Genomic DNA, 19517 nt, shown 5'->3' with positions numbered 1-19517 from the left:
CTTGCAGTCTCAAAAGGCAAGTCTGTCATTCAAATCCTTCCAGTCTTCCCAAACTGAACACTTCAAAAGAGGTCATTTTCAATGTGGTGAAGTGAGGTGAGTGACAATCAGACAATGCTACATTGAGGATTTTTTTTTCCTTCCTAAAAGTCACCTTTTTTATTTTTTTCCTCTAGGACTTGCTGTAGAAAGATTTAGTAGATAACGTGCTATCTGACTTTTTCCCAGGACATAGGACTAAGTCAGCAGATTTTTTTTTCTTTTCAGAATTAGTCCAACTTAACTGGTTTGCCACTATCTACTTTTTTCCTGTATAGATATTATTTTTCCTCATCTCTTCACTCAGCTCCTACAAATAAGCTTTCAAGTGACACACCATCCCTCCAACCCAGTCTCACAATTTAGAAAACGTGGAAGCCGTTTACAAGAGGAGGCACCCTCTTCTCTCTGTGAAGGGCCTAAGTGCTCCAGGTTTCATTCTGGCCTCATGGTTAAAGGGCTCCATCCCCTTCCTAACCTCATGAGGAGCATCGGAACAGCAGGGACTCCCGTGGAGGTGCCTGCACTGCGTGGTCACATTACTGCTTCAGCTTATTCATTTGCCTGAAGAATAAAGGAGACTTTATTTCTTCATCTTCTGCTCAGATGAAGAAATAAAGGGACTAAAGGCATGTTCATCACCCTCGCTGAGCTGGGGGATGACATACTTACTCTGGAAATAATGATTCCAAGTAGGACAGCAGTGAAAAACAGGGCCTGTGAGAAGCAACTGTTTTATTACAGTTTCTAAAATGTGAGCACTTAATGCTCTTTCATTATCATATATTATTATAGTTCCATAAAAGTCATTTTTAGGAATCAATCCCAAATTTTTGAAGCTCCCCACCCCCTGCCAAAAAAGAGCTAGAAGGCAGAGTTTAGAAGAAGCCCGAACAAAAGAGAAATGATACTTTTGCACCTCTAGGTTTTAAGACTTACTATGGCAGAATCCACACTCAAGACTGGGTCAACCTTTATGAACAACACAGTAACTCAGAATTTGTGTAACCCCTCTCAAAGTGTCATTTCAAAAGATGGCAACTTTTTTTTATAAAGGAGAGAAGGTAGGTATGAATTTCCTGTTTTTCAGATGGGAAAGCTAAGGCATAGGAAGTATCAGTTAAATTACTTTAAGTGAAAGCCAGCAAGCAGTGATGGTGCTGGAACAAAAATCCATCTATTCTGATTCGCAGTTCTGCTGTTTCTCCACTGGATGCTCCACCCATTTGGGGAGCATCTCCCCTCAACCCTACTCAATCTCCCTTGATATTTCCACTCCAAGGAATCTGGGTTTTCATCCAAGGGAATGCATTAACTTGCTGTGATCACTCTGGCACGGAAAACACCAAGAGGCTTTTGACTTTTGCTCATCCATCGGAATCAAGACCTGGATACAGGAGTCAAGTGAAATTCATGGGGAGCTCCCAGGCCCTTACAAATAGTCCAGTGCCAAAGGAGAAGCAGTCATGGATTGCATCTGAGCTTCAAAATGTCAATGAACTGAGGCAAAGCCAGTAGAGCTAGGCCTTGAGTCCACATTGGGAGGTGATGATGCTTCCCACACTTCTATGGACCTTGACAGCTACAAGCACTTCACAGACTCTTCTGTACTCATTCTTCAGAAATGAGTCTCACCCCATGGCAGGACACTCAGGGGACCCTCCAGTGCAGTGCTTCTCAAATTCAAACATGCACAGGAATCTGGGGATTTGCTGAAATGTAGGTTCTGATTCAGGAAGTCTAGGGGAGCCTGGGACCCTGCATTTCTGAAAAAGTCATCAGATGATGTCAGTTCTGCTGCTCCCAGGACCATACTTAGCATAGCAAAGCCCTAAAGCACAATTTGATACACCACAATTCCAAAGATTGAAAAGGCAATAGCAATGAATAACTCACTGGTGATAGGGCTCAACTGGAGTATTAGCCCACTGAATATACTTCCTATATTACTCTTTTATGGGCAGTGTTTTCCTGACACCTGGCAGGGTGAACCACACAGGCAAAAAGCCACTGAAGGAGCTCAGGAGAGGAATGAAACAAGATTTACTCACGGGAGAAGCGGGCAAGTGGCCTGGCAGTCTTATCTCCGGCTTCATTTGCAACTGGGGAAAAAAAACAAAACAGAAGATGCAGTTAAGTACAAGGCACGTGTGTCTACAGAAAATGCCAACCTACAGCTAATCCTTAGGAGGATTCACTATTAAGCTGTGTTTGAGAGTCATTGTAAGAGGATAAAAGCAACTTCACTCCCTCTCTATATTTCCAGTGCTGCTCTCACTGCCTAAATGAAGCCAAATGTCTTCATCATTTTGATTAAAACAGTGAATTAGGCTGGAGACAACCTAAACAGTACCTAGTTTACTGGGCTTAGGGGAGTTAACTGGCCTGCAGGCAGAGTAAGAGGTGTGTACACCTGGCTTCCAAGCCAGTGCCCATCCTTCTGCTTCAAGCTGCCTCTCAGTGGGATGTCCTTCAACACACAAATGTACCCCAACCACCTGACATCAGTCTGATTTTCCTGATCCATGGGGCAAATCAAGGCAGGGATTTCAGAAAAAAAAAAAAAAACAGTAAGGTTGATTTTTGTTAAGGATATTTAAATTTAGAAGCCAACAAATAAGAGGATCGAGAAAATTGTTCAGAAAGCTTCTCTAGAAAACCTTACCCCTAAGGTTTCTCAGCAAGGTCATTCACTCTCCTCTCCAAAACCTCTCTATAACCTATCATCTCAATAGGTTCATAATTACTATCCCCTATACTGATGAACAAGCTTCCCAGGTGGTACCAGTGGTAAAGAATTCGCCTGCCAATGCAGGAAATGCAGGAGACACAGGTTCGATCCCTGGATTAGGAAGATCCCTTGGAGGAAGGCATGGCAACCTCTATCCCATGGACAGAGGAGCCTGGCAGGCTATAGTCCATAGGATCGCAAAGAGTTGGACATGACTGAAGCAACTTAGCATGAATGCATACTGATGAACACCATCGTCACGGATAAAAAAAAAGGTTAAACTGAAACACAAGGTTCAATCATTTTAAATATCACTTTCAATACCCATAAAGACTATAACCCTGGGTGTTTTGTAAGTATGTATGATCAACTTGAATGAACACCCAAAGCAATCAAATGGAAAAAACTTTTTCAATATCTTAGTTTAGGAAAGAACATCCAATACATAGGCAGAATAAAGGAAATTGCTAATGTAATCATTAAAATCATTCTCATCTATGAAAATTTGCAGTGCAGGATACAAGAAATAGCTACTTCAGAAATGTATTACATCATTTTGCAAAGAATGGAAGGAGTCAACAAATTCCTTTCACCCTTTCGAAAAGGTGAAAAATTTTTTAATTTACCATAATTTTTTAAATTAATGGATTCGATCTCAGCTACTTTATATTTCTGTCTTTTCCATGGACCATTGTCTCCACTCTGTATATATTATAAACAAGACACTGTACAAAATGACCAGCAGGGGGAGGTGACATTGCATCCTGCTTCCAGTATCTCACACTCCAGCATTTTGAAAAGAAATAGAGAGATAAATGGAGACAGAAAGAGAGAAAGGGAGGGCAGGAGAAAGTAGTAAGACCTAGTTAGCTATAGACATGAGTTTCCCCGGCCTGAGTTCAAATTGCTTCCTCTTTGGACACTATAGATCTCTAAGGTTATACTCCAACATATTTGCTGCAGAAAGTGATGGGCCACTATTAAAGTAGGATCATGCAGACTACTGCCATCATTGAGAACACCAGCCACCATTACAACATTCAGCTTAGAGAGCACACGTTTTCCCCGAGAGACAGAGAAGGAGCAGGCACACACCATCACAATTTCACAGGCATTGCTGGCTGCCTCCTCACCCCCAGGCTTTTCCTCCCCTTCCTGCCACCCTATCCAAGGGTGGGAATTGCTGACCCAGATCCAAGTCATGCCAGGAGAGGCAGGAAACAAGATCTAGGCCAGACATGCCAGGAGGGTTGTCTTTACCCAGAAGAAATCTGAACCCTGCTCCCAGCATTACTTTCTTAAATGCAGACCCAGTACCACAAGGTCTCCACGATGCCCCAGCACCTGCAAGATACAATCCAGTCTACCTGGCCAAGTACTGAACAGCTGGCCCCTCCTATTCTCAGCTCACTGTACCTCCCAGCACTGCCTTCAGAACCCAGCCACAGGCTATATGTGGACAAATCTCAAACACTCTCTGTCCTCTTTGCTACAGCTCCTTTGCCCCTTCCTCCCAGACAGCCCTCCCCATTGCTTCCCTCCTGCTCATCTTTTAAGATTCAGCTGGAGCCATTCATTTCCGAAAAGTTCCCCTGACTCCCAGCACAGCTTCTGCCTTCCACAGACCTCTACCCCTGGCCTCACTACCCTCCCAGGCCAGTGGTTCTCACACTTTGGCAGACACTAGAACCACCAGGAAGGCCTGTTGAAACAGATCGCGGGGTTGGTTTAAATGCAGATTCTGATTCAGTTGACCTGGAATAGGACCCAAGAATTTGCATTTCTAACAAGTTTCCATGTGATACGGAGAACACTCTTCTGGGGACCATATTTTGAGAAGAACTGCTCTAAACTATAAACTACTGTAGCGAAGACAAGGATGATCACTTTTCATCTTTGTGTTTCCAATCTTTAAGTGACTGGCATGCAGAATACTGCGTTCAGTCAATGTTTTTAGAATTGAATGAAGTAGTTCACTGATAATTGAAATTGATACCAACTGCCACCAATGGCTCAGTAGATGGAGCCCTCAGTGCCAGAGGGCTATAAAAAGCCCCAGGTGTGTTTTGCTTGGCCCCTACAACATATTTAATTTTTAAATAATTCATTGTCTGCATTTAAAAATCAAGAGGTTTCAAACATAAATGCAGGTTATCAGCTTCTCTCAGGAACTGAAAACTGTCCAGACTTTACTGACCAGCCACAGATAGCCACTGAGATGCCTCCTACGGGCAGATACAGCTCCTGCATGTCTGGGAGGCACCTTTTCGCTGACTGGCATTTGGGCTTTCTATACTCGACATGAGTCCAGAAGGCAAGTGAAAACAGGACCTCTTAACGGGCTTAAAAATCTATAGGACAGCAATGGATATGCAGCCAGAGAAAACAAACTTTAGGACACAGTGGGGGAGGGCAAAGGTGGGATGATTTGAGTAGTAGCATTGAAATATATGCATTACCATATGTAACACAGTCAGTGGAAATTTGCTGTATGACACAGGGAACCCAAAGCTGATGCTCTGTGACAACCTAGAGAGGTGGGATGGGGAGGGAGGTGGGGGAGGGGGGAGGTTTAAGAGGGCGGGGACATATGTATACCTATGACTGATTCATGCTGATGTATGGCAGAAACTATCAGAATACTGTAAAGTAATTATCCTCCAATTAAAAACAAAATTTTTTAAAAAATGAGACTAAGACTCAACCAAGACCAGCACTACAATGAGTGGTTGTGGCCAAGCTTGCTAAGCCCCTCTGTTTCCAGGCCACAAACCGATCCAAGATGTTCAACAGTCCTCCAGCACAAAGCTGGCCAGCTCAGACACACAAGGGGGGCTTCCTACAGTGGTGTTTGCTTTCTATTTTAAAAAAAATCCAGCAAGCTTCAATAATGAAGTAGGTGTTCCATTTATCAGATGCAATTAAAGTTTGAATTTGGCAAGAGCTCATAAAAATGATTATGAAATTTAAGGGAAGTTATTATGTAGATTTACCAAAAGTCATGCTGGGTATAACACACAGACCAGTATGTATCATTAATTCCACTGATGTCGAATTGTATGTCTAGGCTGTGTGTGTATTCAGCTGCAGAGAAACAGAAAGGAGGTGTACCAGATATATGAACAGTTATTTCTTCCATGTGCTGTCATTTGGGGAGATTATCAGCCATTTTTATACTTTGCTACTTAAACCCAACAGTTGGATAAGCATACGCCATAGTTATAATCAGAAAAAAAATGTTTTTATTAACGGGGTAGAAAACAATTAACTACTATATATAATTTGGGTCATTATATATGTATGTATATTTATATGAAATGTATTTCAGATACATTTCAGAGCAGTCCTGGATCACAAATCAGGGGACTTTCCATCTTTGGAGTCCCATGGGACTCCCTATAAGACTCAAGAAATGAATCACCCTCCCACCCCCTCCAGGGGGCTCCACACTTTCTAAGTCAGTGGTTTGCAGCCCTGGTCGCATGTCAGAATCACTGGAGAACTTTTTAAAAACCCTGATGCCCAGATTCAGTGGGTGGGATCAGAGGGTGGGCCTCAGTGGGTGGGACCCAAGCATCCATTCTTTCCCAGTTCCCAGATGATTCCAACGAGTAGCTGAGGCTGAGAAGCACTAATAAATGGTGTAACTTCAGACAGCTTTATCAAAACAACATTCAGGGAGGGAGGTGTGGCTCAGCTTCCTTCAAAAATAATTACCGCTATTCAGTTCTTCTTTTCAAAATGCTATTGTTTTGTCATTATAATTCTGAAAGAGACATGCCTCTGCTTTAAAAAAATTTTCAACAGTTAAGACTGCAAACATAGCTATGGAGATCAGTTAGTAGGCAACTCTTCACACTGTGAAGGGTTCTTTATAAAAGGATACTCCTCACATTGCCTCTAACCTCCAACAGATGTGCCCTGAGTGCCTCCTGGGAGCTCAGCACTAGGCTGGACCCTGGGAGGATGACCACAGTTGATTTCACTCAGCTTTGACATATAAGCAAGTTAGGGAGGTAAACCATGCCTCCCAATCGGGATTTATTAAAGTGTACTCAGCGAGGGAACTGACTTGATGGCAATGATGATGGTGGAGGTGGTGCGATGACACAGATTCCATGGTCCCATCCCAAACCCACTCAACTGGAATCTTGCAAGGGAAGACAAGGTTCTAGAATTTAAACAACTGCCTCAAAAGCTATTTAATGTTTGAGAAGCAGCATTCTAAATGAAGTGTGTCCCGGGTATGTTTGCTTTATGTTTCTGCACCCCCACCCCTAACTAGAAAACTGTCCAGAAACAAATCTTAAAGTAAGGCTTCTCCAAGGAGACCAGCTTCGGGGGTGAGGGGGCCAGGTGAGACAGTGAGAAAGATATTTCAGGGCAATGAGCATCCCAATCCCAGCTGAGCCACTAACATTTCAGGCCATCAGAATGCGGGGGTGAGAGGGAGGGAAGGTGGTCCAAACAGGCACGGTGGTGCCATGGGCAGGTGTGCACTGCTTTGTAACCAAAACGAGCACCCAAAACACGGCCGTTCTTGTTTTGAAAACCTGGCACCTGGCACCCTGAGCATAAATGCAGCTGGGGTGCTGGGTGCCAGGGCAAACACTTGATGAGGAAGCAGCTCCACAGAAGAGCCTTGCTTCCTGCAAGGAAATCCACCCAACATGCTGACTGGCTGCTGCTCAGCCACGAGCTCTGGGGCTCATCAGGAGTCCTCTCCAGCTGAGGTCCTTTGGGAAGCCTTGAAGCTAGAAAACCATGCATAAGAGACTTCAGAGAAGAGAGTGTTAGAACGAGGTTCCAGGCACCCTCCTAGTTTCTGCAGAAGGTAAAGCTTGGAATTGCTCACAGATGCTTGGCCTCATCTTACCTTGCCTTCTACTTGTAAAGACCTAAGCAAGAAAACGGAGAAGGTGATGGCACCCCACTCCAGTACTCTCGCCTGGAAAGTCCCATGGACAGAGGAGCCTGGGGTGCGGCAGTCCATGGGGTCGCGAAGAGTCAGGCATGACTGAGCGACTTCACTTTCACTTTTCACTTTCATGCATTGGAGAAGGAAATGGAAACCCACTCCAGTGTTCTTGCCTGGAGAATCCCAGGGACGGGGAAGCCTGGTGGGCTGCCGTCCATGGGGTCGCACAGAGTTGGACACGACTGAAGCGACTTAGCAGTAGCAGCAGCAAGCAAGGAAAACTGGATGGAACACTGGGGAGAAGGAGACTTGGTCCAAGATCACTAACTCTCTTATTTAGCTGTCATCTTCTAATTAAGGTATTCCACGACCACCTTATTAAGATCACAGCTCCCAGCTTCCCTTCCTTCTCTGCTTCATCCCCTTTCCCCACACAACCCCTCCTGGAAGCACTTCTCACCTCCTCACATGCTCTGTTTTCTATTCACTGGGTTTACTGCACTTTCCTCCCACCACATTGTAATTCCCCAAACACAAGCACAGATTCTCTGCCAATGGAAAAAAAAAAAAAACAAACTACTGTATCTCTAGTGCCTAAATGCCTGACACACAGTATTTATTGAGTCAATGATCAGCCTCCTACCATGCAGAGCGCACTACAGACCAAGAATTGGAAGCAGACCAGAAGGACATGAACACCTACCAAACATTTAAGTGTTCTGTAAGTATCTGTCCTTCAGGAATACTTATCAAGCATTGGCTAAATCACAGACAAAGCCCTGAACAGCCTGTCATGGTTCCTGCTTCACACTGAGTAAGACTGTCATTCCCATTTGATAGACAGGACACAGGAACTCAGAAAGGTCAGGTAACTTTTCCAAGACCACAGATTTGTGTGTCCGAATTCCAAACCAAGGGATGCCTGGCTCCAAAGCCCAGGGCCTTTCCCTTTAGCCTCTCTGCCTTCCAAGAAATGTAAGCAGGTAAAAGCTGTGCTCCAGAGAGGGCTACCCCTAGAGAAAAGTCATGCGAAAGTCTGACCCTCTACATCATGCCCCAGGGAGAGCCGTGCACCATATGTCACCTGCCTGGGATCTCACACCTGGCACAAGACCAGGAGACTGTCAGTAGAGAGGGGCCCTTTTGTGAGACGGGCAGTCCCGGGGCCAGAACTCACAACAGCAGGATCCAGAAGAGGAAGAACCTAGTTACAAAAAGAAGAGTTTCATTGCCACATTCATGCAAGAACGCCAGCTAGCCAGTGTCTCCATAACCTGATCAAACCTTTCCTACTTAGAAAACAGTAACAAGGGACTAGAATCAAAAATCAAATTCATCTTAGCAGGAGAACAGTACAGCTCATAAAAACAGCTCCTAGGAGGCAAGACTTGATTCTCTTCAAGAGAAGAAACTGACATTCCAAGAGATCAGGTGGTTTGTCCGAGATCAGACTTCAGTCCAGACATCAGAGCTAGAAATGTCATCCATTTCTTCCACCTCCAATTCCAGCATTCTTGGAGAAGGGAATGTACTCCACCTCTTTAGCTCCCTCAGAGTCATTTGTCAGGAGTAAAAGTAAAGGCTTGCATTTCCTTTGACTTCCTTGGGTTTGATAAATATTGATGCTTGCCAACCCCAGGATACATTTTAAACAAAAACATATACAACTCTGATTGGCAATGGCTGAGCAGAGTACATGTTAGGAAGACTTCTGATGCTGAGTCTGAGTGTAGCCGGATATGTCTGTAACACATTACCAAGCTTGCCGTGGGTGGGACAGGAGATTGAAGGGGGCAGACAGGATGAGCGTGCAGGGAAGTCTCTGCCTGGTTGTGCGTGCTTGGTCACTCATTCACGTCCGATTCTTGGCCTCCCTATAGACTGCAGCCCACCTGTCCCTCCGTGCACAGCATTTTCCCAGCGAGAATAATGGAGTGGTATGCCATTTCCTTCTCCAGGGGCTCTTTGCCAGGTTGGATAGGCCATAAAAGAATTAGCCAAAGAGTGGATAATTCAGAAAGATCACTGAATTAAATACTTCTATAAAATATATTCTTCAATTTGCTTAAAATGAGAGCTGCTGTATAACTAAGGAACACACTAAGCGCTACTCTTTCATCACCTAATTTTATCCTCATGGCAACTCTGTGAGGCCATCACTTGATTTCCCTATTTTCCAGATGCAGAAACTGAGTCTTTGAGAACTTGAGAAAATTCCTGTGATGACACAACTATGGCAGATCTGGAAATTGAATCCAACACATTATTCCAGATCCAGTGCTCTTACCTCATGTGCTGCCCATCACACTTTAAACATCCGAGTATCAGTACTGTTTGATGAGCCTTTTGCCAAGAAACCCAGACCTGGCAGGAGAACTCCTCGTCTTGCCTCCACTCAGCCTCAGATCAGAAGCGCCGCAGAGGAAGGCTCTCTGTTCTCCATTTCTGTAAACAGAACCAAGCTCTGCAATCCAGCTGGACCATGTGCCCTCGTGACAAAAAAGGTATCACCACCCCTCTCAGCCTACTCCCTTCTCCACTTCTTTATTCAGAAATGCTTGGCACTGCCTCATTATACCTTTTGGGCCAATTTGGCTGTCAAACGGACTCTGAATCAAGCTCTAACACAAAAGAAAATAAAACCAATTTGTAGTGATGACTCATCAGGGTTGATGATTTGAGAGTGGCAGAGATGGTGTACCTTACAGACCCCTCTATCCTGGAGTAATGGGCAAGTCCTTGCACAAGGCAAGGCTTGTGGGCCAGAGGGTAAACTGGTTCACCAGCTCACTCAGCCCAGACTGTGAGGAAACACACACACACAGAAAACCAAGGAAGCCCTTGCCAACCTGAGAGAACACCTTGGGAAACAGACTTTCTCTACTTTTTCAAAAATTAATTTGAAGGAATTTGGGTCATATGAAAAGGCTCATGTAATATATTTCTTTCTTCCCTAGTGCTGATTTTATACACTTATGTATCTATATTCAATGTCATTCTACAAATTATATTTTATTTCTATTTTTCTCCATACACCCATCCTTTATGGAACAAGCTAGGATATTAATAAAGGTGATTTTTTTTTTTCAATCACGTCCTGGCTTCCTTTCCTGGCCTCTTTTCAAGTTGCCAGGTTTCAGACTAACTTTTCATGCCTTCCAGTTACTCAAACAATCTACTAACCTCCACTGAGCACTTCCAGAGCCCTTGCCTCTGCATGTCTTGCTGGACTCAATGATGAATACAACTGGTCCTTGAGTAGTCCCCTGAGACCAGAAGCCTGGCGCTGAGCTTCCTGACAGAGATTATTAGAGTCATTGCAATCTGAATGTATCACGGTACTGGTATTTCTGCAAAAACCACCTGGCCAACCTACCAGGTCCTGACCTCAGGAAACCTGAGGTCAAGCTAGGAAAACATAATATTAATATATGACATGATCTAAACTCTGTGCTCAGTCACTCAGTTGTGTCCAACTCTTTGCGCCCCTATGGACTGTAGCCCTCCAGGCTCCTCTGTTCATGGGATTCTCCAGGCAAGAATATTGGAGCGGGTTGCCATTTCTTCCTCCAGGGGATCTTCCAACGCAGGGATCCAACTCAAGTCTCCTGAGTCTCCTGCATTGGCAGGGGGATTCTTTACCACTACACACCTAAACTCCGCTGAATGTCAAATGAAGAGTCCTTGTTTACAGAAGGGAGAGGCTGGGGTGGCCTGGAATAAGGAGTACAGAGGCTCCTGGGAGACCTGGGACAGGTGAGACCCAGGGAGGTGGAGAGGATGATAGGAGAGGGAAGAAATGTTGTGCATTCTAGGACTTGGGGGCAGACTGAGACTGACCAACTATACCCCAAATCTCTCCCTTTCTCAAGCAAGAAACGCTTTTTATTGAGGGAGGCGGTAGTAAAAAGTAGAGAAAGATTGTTCTTTCCTATCTTGATAAATTATAAAATGCCTCTCGCTGCAACTCTTCCTTCTCTCCCATTCTCTTCTATAAACATGTTGCATCTGCAGATAGACATGTGAATTTATCCAAGAGCAGATATGTCTGCATATTCAGGTGCTGGGTATACAGGTCCAGGGTCAGCAGTCACTCTAGAGCCCTCCACCCAAAGTGGACCAGATTGCTTCTGACAGTGACAGCCTGTGGGCTCTGCCTGGCCCTCCTGGATGATGCCCTGGTGACCACCACAGACCTCAGGCCACAGGCCTCAGGCACACAACAGGGGTGACAGCTGAGTGACCAAAGCAGTACCCATACAGGGCCCCCTACTATTCTGGCCTCGTTAAAATACCCCCTAGTTGAGCAAACCAGGCCCAGAACAACCACAAGCAGTTAACAAGATCAGAAGTGAACAAGATTGAAATCCACCATCAAGCCAGCTGCTCAAACTCTTAACTAATTAAGCTCAATTCAAATAAGGAAAAGGAGATGAATACAGAGAAGAAGGAAAACACTAGAGTGTATTAAACCCTATTTCATGCCAGGCTGCCAAGAACTCTAGGCCAATAACTTTTTTTGGACTCATAATTTTTATTAAACTTTCACACCATCTTATGAGGTAAGTATTATGATTCCTATTTTCAGATAAGAAAACTGAGGCTTAGGAAAGTTAGTAACTTGCCCCAATCAGGTCTGATAAGCTGGAATTGAACCTCGTTTTGTGAGCTCTTCTCTTTTTTTCAACAGTTCACAGGACTGGAACTGGTCCCACTCCACACATCCTGCTGAGACTCCCTGTCATGTTCCAAATCCAGCTCATGCCTGGCCTGTGCCTAGGCATGGGAGCTCAGCCCTGGAGGCAGGCCCCTCACCTCTAATTAGTTCTGCAACCTTCAATTCAGTTCAGTCGCTCAGTCGTATCCGACTCTTTGCGACCCCATGAATTATAGCACGCCAGGCCTGCCTGTCCATCACCAACTCCCGGAGTTCACCCAAACTCTTGTCCATCAAGTTGGTGATGCCATCCAACCATCTCATCCTCTGTTGTCCCCTTCTCCTCCTGCCCCCTATCCCTCCCAGCATCAGAGTCTTTTCCAATGAGTCAACACTTCGCATGAGATGGCCAAAGTACTGGAGTTTCAGCTTCAATATCAGACCTTCCAATACACACCCAGGACTGATCTCCTTTAGAATGGACTGGTTGGATCTCCTTGCAGTCCAAGGGACTCTCAAAAGTCTTCTCCAAAACCACAGTTCAAAAGCAGCAATTCTTCGGCACTCAGCTTTCTTCACAGTCCAACTTTCACATCCATACATGACTACTGGAAAAACCATAGCCTTGACTAGATGGACCTTGTTGGCAAAGTAATGTCTCTGTTCTTGAATATGCTGTCTAGCTTGGTCATAACTTTCCTTCCAAAGAGTAAGCGTCTTTTAATTTCATGGCTGCAATCACCATCTGCAGTGATTTTGGAGCCCCCAAAGGGGTATGACACTGTTTCCACTATTTCCCCATCTATTTGCCATGAAGTGATGGGACCAGATGCCATGATCTTAGTTTTCTGAATGTTGAGCTTTTTCATGATGAGGGAATCGTTCTGAAGGTCTTCCTTCTGCCCTCACAAGAACAGGCCTGATTTCCTTCTCAGGGTCTTCCAACATTTGATGATAACGATCATGGCCTCGGCCCCCTGAGCCCTCTCTTCTCCTGATGGACAAGCTCCATTCCCCCCTCATTTGACAAAAATGTCCCAAGGCCTTGACCCCCAAAAGTAAAGTCACTTAAATCACTGCCAAAAGAAAAGACAGCCTCGGCAACCCACTAGTGAACATGCATTCCACAGTGATCTCCAGGCGAAGCCTGATCTTCACCTTCTCAGACAAGGTTCTCCTTTTGCTTGGCTCTCAGGAGACACACAGAGCATCTGGGAAACTTCTCGTTGTACATTCAGGAGCCATGCAAAGAGGCTGAATTTTCCAGAAGGCTGCAATCTGAAGCAGTGTTTCTCAGACTTCCCCGTGCACAAAAGCCTTTGGTGGATCTCGTTTAACTGAAGCTTTGTTTCAGTCAGTTTGGGGTGGGGCCTGCGATTCTGCACTGCAAACAAGCTCCCAGGTGGTGCCGATGGGCTGGTCTAGAAGCCACACTCTGAGCAGCGAGGTGTTAAAGAACATAACCCTCCTAAAAAGGAACAGCTAAGCACACTTTCTGAGAGCTCACTGGAAAGACCCTGTGTGGTTTTAAAAGTGCACACTGTTGAACTCAATGTCCAGTTCCCTTTGTTTCTTTCAGTCATGCTGTAAAAAAGAACAGCTACCAGTATGACTCTGAAACCCACTTGAGGACAGATACTGAGAGGGTGTGCATGTGAGAAGTAGGGTCCAAGCAGAGAGGGTGAGAGAAACTCACTCTCCTCCACAGGTATTAGATAGAACAGATGACCTAGAAGACCACTGCCTGCCCTAGCCAAGCCACCAGCAGGGCACAAAGGCTCAGACAAACAAAGAGGTCCTCAGATTTGGGGCACAGGTCAACCACACAGCCACGACTACCAGATCTACTCTCTAAGCACCTCAGAGTGCACAGATGCACACACACAGACACACAGACACACACACCCGATACGTGGCTTGGACATGCACTGCCAGCACTGATATGTCCAGCACCATAAATCACTGCATCGTTACCAGCTGCCTGCAGGCTGAACAGATCAAATGCCTCCAGTAAATAAAACGAGCACACAAGTACATACTACAGAGCACAGAAAACTACCCTCAACAATTTGTAATAATCTATAAAAGAATCTGAAATATATATTATATATATAACTGAATCACTTTGCAGTACATCTGAAACTAACACAACGCTGTAAGTCAACTACACTTCAATAATAAGTAAATAAATACATAATCTTAAATGTAAAAAAAAAAAAGATAACCAGAAGAAAAAGGCTAGCACAAGACATCATTCCTTTGGGCAAGGAACTTGGATGTCCGCTAGAATGAGCTTCTCACAGCAGAGCCCACATCTCATACAATTTCCCTCCAGCTCAGAACAGGGCCAGCACATAGGCTGCTAAGTGAAGGGCTGGTAAATGAGTGGAGGAAGCCAGGACTGGCAGTGAAGTCACAGAGGCCCCTGGATGGACACAGGCCAAGTAGCCAGGGACCTTCTTCCTCCATGACACCTAAGAGCTTTGCTAGCAACCAGTTAAAGGTTTACTCTTAATCTAGCAATTTACATTTACTTTCTAAAATGAATGCAAGTTTGGGAACCACTGGGGGCCACAGACTGGAGGCAAATGTATTCTGTTCGGCAAGCAGTGTTTAAAAGTAAATGATCTGAATCATTGGGAGCAGTTCACCACACTGACATGAATTGGCTACTGCTCACGTCAGGTCCGCTTCCCTCCAGCTGCCTACTTGAGACACGGGTGTGCGCTAAGACTTGCAAACCCAGCATGAAAAAGCAAAATGTTCCTTCCCAAAATCTGCTCTTTCCCACTCTCAGTCAATGGCACCACTCCCCACTACCTTCCTCCCTCCAGGGCAGTCTCTTAGGACAGAAATGGTCTCCTTCCTTCCCAATGCCCTTCTATCAACAAATCCTTACCTCCAAAACACACCCTAACTCATAGCTCCTCTCCTAAAACTCTGGTCTGAGCATCCAGAGACCCTCACCTGGACGACCCTAACACATTCCCAGGGTCTCCTGCTCCGCCTGGCAGCCAGCCCATAGACCATACCGCCTCCCCGCTTAGAACCCTCAGTGCTTCTCACTGTGTGCAAATCGCTGCCTACAAACCCTCCCTGATCTGACCTCATCTCCTCCGTCTGCTGGCTGACAGCTCTTGCTACTCTGGCCACCTTCCTCTCTCTCAAACCCACTGAACACATTCCCAAGTCAGCGCCTTTTCACTTTCTTTTCCTGTTTGGAATGCTTTGCTATAGGTAATAAGCTTTCTTATTAACAGTAGCAGCAACCCCTGCAGACCCCTCTATGGGCCTTCCAGGTGCCAGTCTAAGCACTTATGAGTGCTAACTCAGTCAATCCTCTGAACCACCTTGGGAGGTTGGGCTATGGTTACCCCACTTTACAGATGGGGTAACTGAGGCACAGAGAGCTCAGGTGACCTGCCCAGTCTAGTTCCAAGGTCTTTCTCTTAACCATTACACTACCCTGCCCCTTATAAATCTCATCTCCTTCACAGCAGCCTCCTCATTTTCCAGGTCTCAACCCAAATGGCATATCCTAGAGGCCTTCCCTGATCCCACTCTCTCATCTCAAGTACCTCTCAGTACTATCTGGAATGAACACAACTCTCCATCACATAACCTAAAACAAGAGGAAACAAACCTTCTGAAAGCAGCTCGCAGCAATCTCTGTACCCCAGAACGCAGAAGAATCCTTCAACAGTCCCTGCACAAGGTCCCTCTCAACAAATGTGAACCAACCTACTGGCCTATAGAGAGGACTGCTGACCTCAAAATTACTCAAACAATGCTGGAAAAACTGCACCCACAGGAGGATAAAAAAGATGGCATTCGAAGCAGACAACTCACCCAAGGTCCTCCACCTGATTCATATGATCCTTTACAGTGTTTTCTTGACTTCCTGGACCTTTGCATATGAATCAAATGTTTTTCTATCACAGACACGATCCTATGCTAGTTTTAAAATTAATCCAATTGTTGAGTTTGTGGCCAGTTATCTCTGTCTAGCACTTCTGGGTTACCTTGGTGGATTTCTCCATTCCAAGGCTCTAATTGGTTAGTGGTTCAGCTGGTAAAGAATCCATGTGCAATGCAGGAGACCACAGTTCAATTCCTGGGTCAGGAAGATCCCCTAGAGAAGGGAACGGCTACCCACTCCAGTATTCTGACCTGGAGAATTCCATGGACTATATAGCCCATGGGGTCACAAAGAGTCACACACGACTGAGCAATTTCCACTTAGGAAATGTATCTTAAAGAAAAATTATAGTCATGTTCAGGCCACTATTGATATTACTAGATGAGATGCCCCTCACCCAACCAGTTAATAATTCCTGCTCTGATCGTGGCCATAAATATACATTTTCCTCTATTATTCAAGCTCAATCAGAGCAACAAACAAAATTTCCACTAAGGATGAAATTTCCCACAATTATGGGGTGGACTTATGTAGTTAACATCAGGATATGGTCATTTAAATCTAAAGGCTCCTCTATACTGGAAACCATCTCATCCTCTGTCATCTGAGATGGTTTCCAGTACAGAGGAGGCTTTAGATTTAAATGACCATACGACAGAGGATGAGATGGTTGGATGGCATCACCAACTTGATGGGACATGAATTTGAGCAAGCTCCGGGAGCTGGTGATGGACAGGGAAGCCTAGCGTGCTGCAGTCCATGGGGTCGCAAAGAGCTGGACACAACTGAGCAACTGAACTGAACTGATACTGGAAACAAATCATATCAAGGATAATCAAGGTTTTCCTGGTGGCTCAGATGGTAGAAAAAAATCTGCCTGCAAGCAAGAGGCCCAGGTTTGATCCCTGAGTCAGGGAGATCCCTGGAGAAAGGACTGGCAACCCACTCCAGTATTCTTGCCTGGAGAATTCCACGGACAGTCTTGCAGGCTACCGCCTGTGGAGTCGCAGTCGGACACAACTGAGTGACTTTTGCTTTCCACTGCCTCATTTATGTAACTGCCTGCACCCCAAAGGCATCTGAGTTTCCAATCCTCCGTCTTGTCCCATTTTGTAAATGTGATCTGTGGTCTCCCCACAGCCTGATCTCCAGGAGAGAGTCCATGCCTGACTGCCAAGGCCCCAGCCATCCTTCCACATCCCTGCCTACCAGCCATCCTGAGCCTTCTACCCACGGGGTCACTCTGGGCATTTGCCTATTGATGCCTTTATTCACACTCTTCACTTGACTTTCATGTCCTTCCCCACTTTCTCCAACTATCAAATGCCCACTCGCACACCAGGATCCCAGTGCAACCACCCCCAGAGAATCATACTCTCTGGGATCCTGCTCTGTCCTCTGAACACCAGTGTTCTATCACAGCAGATGGGAAGATTGGAGGCTTTCGAGTCAGACAGACCTGACTTGGAATCCGGGCTCCTCTGTTGTGTTACCAAATTTCCCTGAATCCCTTTCTCATGTGCACAGCTAAGTCACAACACCTCTCAGGGTTATTGGGACGGGAGATAAAAGGGGTGAGATGTGCTAAGTTGCTTCAGTCATGTCCAACTCTTTGTGACCCTGTAGACTGCAGCCTGACAGGTTCCTCTGTCCATGGGCTTCTCCAAGTAAGAATACTGGAGTGGGTTGCCATGCCCTCCTCCAGGGGATCTTTCCAACCCAAGGGTCAAACCAAGTCCATTATGTCTAACCTGCACTGGCAGACAGGTTCTTTACCACTAGTGCCATTCTAAAATGGTGAGATACCCAGCACCATCTCATCACACAGTCATGATGAGATGCCCAATAAAAGCCAACAAGTGTATTAGTATTATTTCCTTTTGGTTTATTTTTCCAATAACATGTGTGTTCTATGAAAGTAAGAGACACTATCTTAATTCCCTCTCTATCCTCACTGCTTGGCATATACATGACACACAGATCTCAACAACTGTCTGCTGCAGAAATGGGTGAATGGTGTCTTTGGATTCTGGAGTCAGATGCTCTGGGATCTTAGGAAGTCAAAACCTCACTGTGGTCCTTTCATTTTACCATTAACAAGGGGAGAAAAACTAAGAGATGGACAAAACGATGTGTTCAGCACCTTTAATCTTATGTTATAAAAATTGACTTACAAAAAAATGTAGGGGAGGACCCAGCTCTGGTCCCTGGGAGGAGGCAGAGGAGGACAAGCTGTAGATGGGGGAAACTCCCAGGGACCTGGGCACTGGTAGCCAACTGTATTATTTAAGAAAAAAATCTACTAAAATATACCACAATCTACAGATGAACCAGAGAGACAGGAAGCATTATCCATTTTTCAAAGAGTGCCAGTCCTCATCCAGCGGTTCCTGGTTGGATTTGTTCAATTTGTACAGCCTCCCCACTAAGAGGACACATTCCAACTAAATCATGTTAAGGGGAGGTGAGGCAGCCTCGGTGCTTCTGGAATGCACATTGCAAACCTTCAGGGGACATTCCTGATGCTTTCTTCTCTTTGTTTCCCTTTGTAGTTTTCACACGAGCCCATCTTTTTCTTCCAAGCACGACCATGCTCACATCCCCTGGGGCATCTCCTGACTACCTGGAGGACCGCAGCATCTTTCATTTTCTCTCTCACAGCGTCTTCTGCTAATGAGCTTGGACTCTGATTGCTAAGGACTGTGATGAGCGCTGTGACAGTCCAGGGTACTCCCAAAGAGAGTGAGGTTGCAGTGGTAGGAGTGTGTATCCTTGACTGGGGAGAACAGCGCTGTCTGAGGAAATTGAATTGAAGCTCAGAATGAAATTTGAGAAAACACTGCCTTGGAGCTTCCAACATTCCCTCAGCTGGCCCTTGCACAGAGGCCGACAGAAATGAACCGTGTCTAAAAGGCCAGGGACATGCACAGTCAATGGAGATAGTTTTTCCTACTCACTTTAGGCAACTGGGTTAGCAAAGCTGTACGAGGACAGTGACTTTCATGTGCTTGCAGACTCTGATGTCCACTGTAGGTTATCACTTACAACAAAGGGCAGCAACAGAGCTCTGCATTTAGACTTCCAGGGCCTGGTCTGAATTCCAGTCTCTCTCTGCCTGTACCTGACTCCCTTATTCAGCCTCTCTGAGTCTGAGCTGGTTCTCCAAGAAAATGGCTTTTAAATAACAGAAAACCTGTCCTTCCTTCTTCACACTGTTGTTTCAAGAAAGGGCTTGATGAGCAACCTTATAAGT

General features: G+C 45.4%; 1 protein-coding gene across 1 annotated transcript in view; it reads right to left on the bottom strand.

Annotated features, from left to right (window-relative positions):
- PDE1C (phosphodiesterase 1C) overlaps positions 1–19517 on the bottom strand; it is a 539914-nt gene that overhangs the window by 456969 nt on the left and 63428 nt on the right. Inside the window, exon 2 of the mRNA XM_068972561.1 lies at positions 2091–2141. Coding sequence (XP_068828662.1) covers positions 2091–2141 — 51 coding nt within the window. The remainder of the gene's footprint in view (positions 1–2090; positions 2142–19517) is intronic.

The sequence above is a fragment of the Capricornis sumatraensis genome, chromosome 5 (genome assembly GCF_032405125.1).
Source record: "Capricornis sumatraensis isolate serow.1 chromosome 5, serow.2, whole genome shotgun sequence".
NCBI classification, from domain to species: domain Eukaryota; kingdom Metazoa; phylum Chordata; class Mammalia; order Artiodactyla; family Bovidae; genus Capricornis; species Capricornis sumatraensis.
The sequence above is the reverse complement of the archived record's forward strand: the minus strand, read 5'-3'. Positions and strand labels throughout refer to the sequence as shown.